The sequence below is a fragment of the Strongylocentrotus purpuratus genome, unplaced genomic scaffold, assembly GCF_000002235.5.
Source record: "Strongylocentrotus purpuratus isolate Spur 01 unplaced genomic scaffold, Spur_5.0 spur5_scaffold_13, whole genome shotgun sequence".
In the NCBI taxonomy this organism is placed as follows: Eukaryota; Metazoa; Echinodermata; class Echinoidea; order Camarodonta; family Strongylocentrotidae; genus Strongylocentrotus; species Strongylocentrotus purpuratus.
In genome coordinates this window covers 950653-961365 of record NW_022145598.1, presented here as the reverse complement: position 1 = coordinate 961365, position 10713 = coordinate 950653, and the positions used below count along the sequence as shown (strand labels likewise).

Here is a 10713-nt window from a genome sequence, read left to right as displayed (position 1 = left end):
CATTGGCCTTACCAATATAGCAAGTAATAAAAGTAATTACGATGAATAATGCATGATAACAGAGTGTGACAAGATATTATATTGGATATTCCTGCCTTGTTTGCCATGCAGATCCACTTTGGGTTCGACCAAGAATTTTGTTATCCATCATAGGCACTACTATCGTCTATTAAAAAGTTCAGAAAATTGATTTGTTTAGTCGCATTGCATTCTATGGTTTTGTTTCTGGTGCCACAGGTGTAAGATAGGAAAGGAGAGTGAGAGGGACTCTGAGGGAGAGGAAGAGAGAGAGAGAGAGAGAGAGAGAGAGAGAAAGCGAATGACAGCGAGGAGGCAGAGAGATATATATGACTACGAGAGAGAACATTTAGATATACAGATACATGTATATGTAAAAGGTAATACACATTTTTGGGAAATGTTGAAGATTGGGTAGATAGTGATTCTTTACAATTTTGATATATTTGGATGCCCCTATGGATGTATTAGAAAATGTTGCCCCTAAAACACTTCTGCTTTCGAGAAAAATTGAATATAAAAATTTACCGGTGCTCCCGGTAAATGTTGATGAATTTCAAATAGCGTCTACGCCCGTAGAATGGTAGCTGTGACCATGAAAATCTCAGAATATGTAGTTGTGATATATAATTTCCAAACTGAAATAGCTAATTGGTCGATTTTAGTCAAGAATAATAATAATAATAATCATATTTAGCTTTTATATAGCGCTTAATACAATGTCTCTAGGCGCTTACATATACTATTACCCCGGCCATTGGATTCAATGCTTGCCCACACACAATATGTGCACAATATCCACTCCCTGGTGAGCATTCCAGCCATGAGTTACTTGACGCTCAAAAACTGTTTGACCAACAGTGAAGGTCGCATCCTACCGGGTTCCCATTTGAAACATTGTTTTACATGTTAATTAAAATATTGACCTTGAGAGGGAGCTATACAACATAAAGAGTTTATCGTTTACAATTTCAAATCTTTAGACTCGATTTCAACCGCGAAAATGATCACTAAATATTGTAGGATCGCATATGCTTCCAATATGTTCATTGGAACCAAATTCATGACCCCATACCAAAACTTTGTATTACCTTTAACGGAGGGTGTGCCTATATATAAAAAGAGAGAGAGAGTAGGAGACGGGGAAAGCTATAGAGACGTAAAAAATAGAGTGAGACTATGCTACATGCAGAAACGAGGGAGAGAGTGGAGCTGAGAGGGAGAAAAAGAAAGAGAGGGACAGAGAGAGAGACAGAGAGAGAGAGAGACAGAGAGAGAGAGACAGAGAGAGAGAGAGAGAGAGAGAGTCGGAGGCAGAAAGATATGGAATCAGCTGATAGAGAGAGAGAGAGAGAGATTATTGAGATACATGTTTCACTTTATCACTGCAATATTCACCCTGGTTCATTGATGGGGTAGCCTATGATTTAATCTGAACTGACCAGCTCGCTTGTGTATTTCAAGAGGAGATCGAGCACCCTCATCGTGCGTGAAGGATATTGTAATGACAAATGAAGTGACTGGGAAATTAGGGAAAAGATTAGATAACAAGTTATCCAGATCTACAGACAATTTAATACGTTATTTCTTTAAGTGCACCTCGCCTCTTTACCTTTCCCTTGTCTTGAAACCAGAACCCCCTAAAAACACACACCAAAAAGAAATACAATATAGCTATGATAATAATAATACCAGTAATAATAATGGTAATAATAATAATAATAATGATACTTATCATATAAATAGATAAATAAAATAAATAAATTAATAAATTAAATAAATAAACTGAAATCTTCGAGCCATAGTATTTGGAAGTAAACATTTACATGTTTTTAAAACAACCTCAAAATTACTCTTGCGACTGTCAACCTTGCTTTTGATACTGGTATCGGGCATCCAGTGCCTTAGAGGGCAGCAGACCTAAACACAGCCAAAATTGCAATGCACTGCACGTGCACTTTTGTACCACAGTTAAGTGTATCTATCTTGCAGAGCTAAGTTTAGTGAGGAAATCGATTTATTAAGTAATTGAACCACATGGATATAGATATAGATGGAGAAAAAAAATGTTTTGATATTCATGGGGTTATACCACTTTAATATGTTTTAGGCACTTGGTTATAGTCAGTCATTCAGTGACTGACTGAGTCTATTTGTTTCCATGATCATAGTCTTTAGAAAAATAAGGGAAACAATGCAATAAATTTTCAATAATTCATTGAATTTCCCCAGGATAAAAACCGTGTCAATGTGCTAAATTAGTGTCCTTTTGTGGGGCATTAATCCTCATTATTGTCATTTATGACTTAAGGGCATAGGTTCCCTAGTTGATAGGCATAGTAGCATACACATGCTTTAGCAGTCACGCAAAACAAACACTGGCAAATTATTATTCAATAAAATCTGAGAATGTATACTGTTATCTAGATCTATTAGGAATAAATCATTGTCAAAATAATCCCATAAATTAGGGTAAAAAATATATTCCAACTTTATGAGCAACAGTGTATGATCATTAGCCATTTTAAAAAATATATAATATTGAAGTTACAATGAAAATGTCAGCTTAATCAAACATGAACAGAAATGAAACACCCTAAAATATTGAATCTTTCAAAAGTGATCTATCAACAGAAGAATGGTTGGACGTCTTTAATGACTCAAATGCAGATCATAGCATACGAAATTTTTAATACAAAATTGCAGATATATTATGACAAAAATCTTCCCCTTAGTGTCTGCGAACAAGAAAATTAAGCGTTGTAAAATGCCATGGATATCAAATGCAATTCTACATTCAATACACACAAGGAATAATATCTAACGAACTGAACTATTCATAACAAAAACAAATATAAAACATACCGAAATAAATAAACTAACATCATTCGAAATTCTCGTAAATTTACTATTCCGACAAACTTGATAGAGTGAAATCAAATATGAAATCTACTTGGGGGATTATGATTAATGATTTGACTGGTAAGAAAACTAAAAAAATTGCCCAATGATAATTTTACAATAGACGAAAGAGTTATAAAGTCTGAAGATGTAGCCGATACCTTTAATTTTGTAAACATAGGACATAATTTACCAAATAAACTTAATACACCGAACGAAAATTTTACAACATTTCTTAATGAACATTCAAATTCATCACTGTTTTTTAATCCCACAGATCCTAATGAAATAATCGAAATAACAAAAAACAAACAAACTAAAATTAAGTAAATCACAGGGTCACGATCGGATAGAAAAACTGCTTTTCTTCTTAAACACATCATACACTTTATCGCTTGTCTTTTAACTCACATTTTTAATCTATCAATAAATACCGGGAAAAGTCCCGCGTCCTTGAAAATTGCTAAGGTAAATCCAGTTTTTAGAAAAGACAATCCTCACAAAATTAGTAATTACAGGCCTTTTTCTATCCTTCCAAGCATATCCAAAATCCTAGAAAATATTATTTACAATAGGCTTCATAAGTTTTTAGATACTTTTCGTATCCTAAATATAAATAAATATGGTTTTAGAAAAGGACATTCAACTGACCAAGCTTTAGTACAATTATAGGATAAAATAACGAATGATATGGCCAATAAAGAACATGTATAATAGGAATATTTGTGGATGTATCAAAAGCCCTTGATACACTGGACCACCAAATTATACTGAAAAAAAAATACTGTTATGGAATTCGTGGAGTTGCACTGTCATGTTTTGGGAGCTATTTATCTAACATAAAACAATATGTAATGTATAATGATGTTTTGTCTACTTTCCTGCCTAACAAATGTGGAGTTCCTCAAGGATCAATTTGAGGCCCTTTGCTTTTCTATTATGTATTAGTGATTTAACCAATACAACACCTTTAGTATCATTTGTCCTATTTGCTGATGACACCAACATCTACTGTTCACATCCTAATTTAAACACTTTAGTAAATACTAACACGTAATAATGAGTTACCCATTATCTTAATGGTTTTAATGCAATAAGTTATCCCTTAATATTAATAAAACAAATTTCATGTATTTTAAGCTCGCAAATTCTCGTGTCATTGACTTTCCTTACAGCTTGATTATAGATAATATCACTCTCGAAAGAAAGAGAACAACAACATTTTTGGGTGTCATTATCGATGAAAATCTAAATTGGAATGAACATTTATACGTCATATCACTACTTTTATTTCTGGGAATGTTAGTTTATCAAAATCTGGCAACACTCAAATGTCTGGAATGGTATGTAGAGCCAATTTATTGCTATGTGACGATTTGCATTCACCTAAAATGTAATTAAATTGTAATAATATAGTTGGGAGAATTAAGAAATCGATCAAATCAGTTTTTCCCAATTTGTATCATCAATAAATAATAATGGTCCGTTTTTAATCAATTTTCAGATTATCTTTAATTGTACATCTAGCATTAAAGTTACTACCTTAGCACCACTATCTCTTATCTGAACAATGTTACCGAGTCCCTTTAATGTGTATATATAGACAGTAATTTCAATGGTAATTTAAAATATAACTATATGCACTCCAAAAATAATAGATGCAGAAAAAACAGAAACAGAGCAAAACAAGTTTGAGTAAAATCGGATAATTACTAAAGTAGGTTATGATTTTTTGAAAAAGAATTACAAAAAGTATGGAATAATGGAAATCATTACACAAATTTCCAATTTTGTTATCAGTTTGTGACGTCATTGACTGACTTTTTATCTATTGCTTTATATGTTTATCCCATTAATTTCCCTTTTTATCTCCCAAAACTTGACTTCCCCATGCTTTTGCCCAGGTATTTTTGTATTTATTAACATTTATTTCCTTCTCAACAGTACAATATGAAACACAATGTATATGTATATATATATATATATATATATATATAAACATGATATATGTAACAATTATTTCAACATAGAGTATACAGTAAATAATTAAGATACGGAAGGAGGCGAAAACCCGGAAAGCATAGCTTGAGTTGGGAACGCCCATAATAAATTAACACAGTTACCGAAAGAACATTATAGATATCATTATGAAAAATACATTGTATATAACAGAACGTTGATAGGAAAGAAAACAAAATAGTGAATGGAAGAGAGGAGAGAATTAAGTATAGGAAGGCATGTTCACTTATAAAGAGAAAGTTACATCAATTGGGCTGTGCATGTGTCTGCGATTACATCATAAAAATAAGGAAGTACAATTTTAAAATAGACAGCGGGTACATATCATTAAAAACAAGCAAAATCATCAACAGAAAACAGCGTTATTTGTATCATATTCCGTGCATGACATTTCATAAAAATCTTTTATGAACTTTGAAAAATTCATACTATTTAATGAATATTGTATATTCATAATCATTGATTTTTATATAAATAGTTCATAATAATTCAAATTGTGCATGATTTACCTGAAAAAAAACACTCTGTATTATTGCATCCACACAAAAACGAATAACCAGTAATATAAATTCGATGCTGGTGTAAGGAAATAAGATTCTTAGAGGGGAAATGGTAAATTTATATTATCAATATCAAGAAAACAATTAGTGGATAATGAGACAATGACGTCACAAACGCATGAGTGAGTTGCCAATTTGTCTTGTGATTTTCAAATTTGTTCTTGTCATTAAATTTCATAACTTTCTCATTAGTTATTCGTTTTTGCTCAAACTTTTTTTTATTGGTTTAGCTGACATTTCTGCTTCTTTTGAAGGCAAGTTATTTTAGAGTGGACATTCCCTTTAAAATTAATATTCTTATTTCATGCACAAAAAACAATTAAAAAGTCTATGATATTGAAATTTGCAAATTTGCATAATTTACATAAACATACAGAAAATTTTGTATTCTTTTCGGTAACTTCTTCTCATTATTTGGTAACAAAATTGTGGTCATGATGTAACTGATTAATAATACAATGATTAATGTCGTCATCACCAAAGGTCTCTCATTACCTACATTTGCAGGTAATAATGGACAACTTTTACAAATCAAAACATTTTAAGAACAATTTGAATGAAAATGGGATTGTTATAGTTAGTTCAAACACTTTTTGATAGAGATACATGCAGCCAATGAACTTACTTTAATTTTGAAACAATTTAAAAACAATGTGGCCTACTTGGGATACTCCCAAAACCTGTTTTGTATACAAACAAAGGTTTACAGTCTATATAAACCAACTCGCTGATCCCACATTTTTATTCATATTGTCCAGAAACCTCGTGAGTCTTCTCATTCTATAATACATCCCAAGTTCACCACCTAATATTCAAATGAGCATCTTCTTTTTTTATCATCATATATCAAATTGAAATCCAACTACATATTGTACCACATACATCTGTGAATCTTGATGTACACCCCTCTTTCTTTTTTATTTTCTCTCTCTCTCTCTTTCTCTCTCTTTCCCCTTTTACCAATATTTGTTCCACCATATTCGTATTATTATGCATCCATTGAGGTTAGTCATGCTATTAAGCTTTGCTTACTTTGTCAACCCTCCTGTTTGATGTTTTCAATTAGTTACTTTATTCGACACTATATTCTTTTGAAATGTGTACAATTTGCAATGTTTTGTTTGTTATATATTTGTACAAATGCAAAAGAAAAAGAAAATCAAACAGAAATAAATGAATCAAATGTGGCTCAAAATATGTCTGTACATGAACAATTAACCAAACAACATCGGGTCATTGACTGTCCTCGGCATACTCGACAATCACAACAAACGACCCCCATCTTGGACCGGGTGTCCCCCATTGCCTGCACACATTTCTGATCAGACACCATTCATAATGTGCATTGCAACACCCATTCACAACACACAATGGCCATAGGTTTTCTGTGATGGTTGGCACACTTCATAAACTTACTTTTAAAACTACTTTTGTAAAGCCACCTCTAAATATCTGCATACACCACAACATTCAGTGAAAATTGTGTTTTTATATCAGAGCAAAAATTTACGATAAAAATTGCTTACCTTAGTCAATTTTGCCAATTTTCTCGGAGAAAGAAGGCATTTTAGTCTTCGAAATGAATTGTATATATGCAGTAGTATTGTTAAAGACCACATATGGCTCTATAGCAATATTGAAGCCAACACGGACAGACAGTGATGGGTTCAAGCTTGGTGGTCTCCAATTCCCTACACCTACCCTACTTGTATTGCAATTTGAGATCATACTATTAATAATCACTACCGCATGCCTGCAACATATAAGTACTTAATTTTTTTCAAATTTCCTACAAGCCCTGGTATAAGTATACCTTTCTGCTTCATAACGTGTGTGTATGGAATGTTTTGAAACTCAAACACCCTTTTAAAATCGCATAGGAACAGGAAATCAGCTACTTCGTTAACACAAGACTTGTTTTATCTGTTGATGTATATGTTGGTGTGACTGAGAAGTAAATTTAAAAAAAAAATGATCGAGCGTCAACGTATCAATGTCAAACAGTTGCAGAAACTGTTTTTGAAACCTTAGTTGTTTTCTTGGACTTGGTGTCTATAATCCATCGACAAAATACCTCCCTTAAACCTTTCTGAAATCTTCGATATTGAAAGGAATAAATAAAGGGATTGACCCACGTATTCCCGAAAGCAATCAACATACAAAACATGTGGATCAAGCCACTGAAATGATAACCGAAACAATATGCAAAAACCATTATTTTGTTCGGCACCCAACAAATAATAAAGAAAACACTCACAGTCACCAAAACTTTTAGTACATTTGATCGGGCAAGGCTTCGGTGGTTGACGCGTCGAGTTTTACAGTTTTGCGAAACCGATTTTTCCGTTCCTCTGTTCTTTCTGGTCTTCTTGTTGAATGTTTCCTCCATCGTTGACTTCAGCTTGATGAATATGGAGGTGTACACAAATACCATGACTGCGAGCGGCAAGACAAACTCCAGGAACGCGGCGCCGAAAGCGAAACCAATTATTGTCGCATCGTTCGGGAACTGGAGCACCAGGCACTGATCTTGTTCCACCCTCGTGAACCATATGAAGGTTTGCTGAAAGGCAAATCCAGACAACCAGGGTAGAGCTACAAGGCATTTCAATCTTGCTGACTTGGTCCGACTGTGGTAATGAAATGGAAATACGATGGCGTAGTAACGCTCCAATGTCATTAACGTAAGATTCAGCGAACCAGCAATGATCAGGGACCAGAACGGATACCTGGAGTGCCAAAATGCACAGATGAACCGGGCAATTGTTGGGTTGTTGGTTGGTAGAGGTGGTAGAGGTGCGACAAAGCTGGCTAGGAGAAGGAGAGACGTCAATAGATCAATCAAAGATTGATTGCCGATCAAGACATTTGCGACATCGTGGAGATCACGAACGACCACGATGACAAGGAGAACGAGTGCATTGCCGAACACGCCCAATAGACCCATCACAATATATATTGCATTTGTAATAGCGGCTATTGTTTGAATTTCATATTCCAGCTGCCCTCCATTAGTCGAATTCGAAAAATTAGTTTCCATTTTGTGCAAAACTTAGTCCGCAATTATGGAGGGAAAATATTTTAAACTTTTGACGCGGTTCTCATATACCAACCAAAAATATAAAACTGTTTGTCTATCCTTTGAAGCTAGTGATCAACTAAACAACGTTCCCCTGAATTGTGCCTGCAAATCTAAATGATCCTCTTTACTTTAGGTAAAGAAATAAACCAATTTTATTTAAGATAATGCCTATCGCTGAGAAATACTATTTAATAGAGATATGGCTTCTTCCCCTTGGTTTTACTCAGTGGCATATACCTGAAAAGGGGATGACTTCTTGCTTATATAGATAATTCAGGGAGCTAAATACAACCAACTGGAGAAGGTTTTTTTTCAAAGATTTCAAGGATTGCTTATTAAATGACGCTATTATAATGGGCACCGGTAGGAAGGAATTCCTTAAAATGCTGTGAGCGTCGAAATCGGCAGCCTAGCATAGCCGGGTAATTTTGCAGCGCCTTGAGGACCTTGCAAAGTCGATACCTGCGCCATATAAGAATCCAATATTATCATTATTATTATTATAACAAAAGTTGACTACTAAACCATCCCAGTGTCCTTGAGTATAACGGTTTGATTTCGAAATTGACTTTTAATTTTTTTTGCTATTGAATTACTTTCAGACATTAAACTTCGTGGATTCAGCATGTGTTTAAAATGAATATCTTTTTCCCATATCATAAAAATAGATTTTGAATGTCGAGGAAGAAAAAAAAAATCGTTGTTGATGAGGAAAGATTCCTGAGAGATATTTGATATGATTACTGTATATGCGATTCACAAAATTGATTTACTCTGCACGAGTATCTTTTCTATCAATGCACACCGGATACATTAGGAAAACCATTCGATTAGGTAGAATCTGCATATGTTTAGAATGAATATCTTTTTCTCATATCATTAAAATTGCTTTTGAATGTCAAGGAAGAAACAAGATCGATGTTCAAAAAGAAAGATTCCCGAGAGATATTTGATATGAATGCTGTATATGCGATACAACACAATTGATTTACTCTGCACGAGTATCTTTTCTATCAATGCACTCCGGATACAATAAGGAAAACTACTCACGTAGCCTATACATCATATATTTGATGCTTTTGCATCCCTCTTTTCACTCATTTTCTTGTGTACCTCTCTTAAAACGATGAAGTTAATTATGTTCATGAAATGAAGATTTCGGTTCCAAAAGGTAGTACATCCATAAAACAAAGTTTTGAGAAAAAAATGATTTTGTTTTTATTATCATAGTTAGCCATGTCAGTTCGGAATGATACTTTGGCAGTTTATACTATTGTATGATACAATAATAAAACCACCTTTTAAACAAATCTAAGTCTGCACAAATATTTTCATGAATTTATGTTTTTTTTATTTGTGTGGATGAAGTACCTTAATTTTGGGACCGAAATTGGATGTAGTACTTTTAGGAACCGAAGTCTTGCTTTTTGCAAGTTGCAATGCATGACTTGAATAGATAATGTAACTGTCGGAACTGAACCACGTTTGAATGCCTTTTTTAATATATTTTTTATGGGGGGGGGGGGGGATTCAGATATTTGGAAGTGTCAGTGTATGAGGCTACTGGAAATATGTGCATTGATGATAACAAAATGGATATAGTACCTTTTGGAACCGAGCTCTTCAAATATCGCCACATTTTTATCTCCATAATTTTTCTTCGCCCGTATTTTCCCTGCGCTTTCTCTCGTCTGTTCTTTTCTCTTTCAATCACGTGGTCTCTTCGACTTTCAATTATCTATACAAACCAGATCCGCCCTATTGATTGACCGAAAAGGAGAGGCTTTTCCCTCAGCTACTGGCTATCTGATGAGTATTCATACAAACGTTGTATTTCATTAGCTAGTTCAAAAGGATGAAGGTGGATTTGCCTAACTCGTTATTTGTGATTGTGACTTTGTATGCATCATACTATTTTAAATGATGTAGAGACAAATATTCTGGAAGAAAATATACGGAGGTAATTTTTCTCTTTTACTTTCGATACGTGCTCCCTTTTCTTTATAATAAGTGTCCCTTCCCCTTTCTCCGAAGTGCTCATTTTCACTTCTGATATATGCGCCCCTATTTATTTTTGATGGGTTCGTATTTTACATTGACCGTTCCCCTTTTCATTTGTGATAACATTTTGAA

General features: G+C 33.8%; 1 protein-coding gene across 1 annotated transcript; it reads right to left on the bottom strand.

Annotated features, from left to right (window-relative positions):
- Positions 1 to 5183: 5183 nt before the first annotated feature.
- On the bottom strand, positions 5184 to 8445 carry LOC100890298 (5-hydroxytryptamine receptor 1A-like). Its single transcript, XM_003727186.2, has 2 exons — positions 7756 to 8445; positions 5184 to 5204 (listed from the first exon to the last, which is right to left on the bottom strand). Exons 1-2 carry the CDS (start codon positions 8443 to 8445, stop codon positions 5184 to 5186), a joined length of 711 nt encoding a protein of 236 aa, XP_003727234.2.
- Positions 8446 to 10713: the final 2268 nt, after the last annotated feature.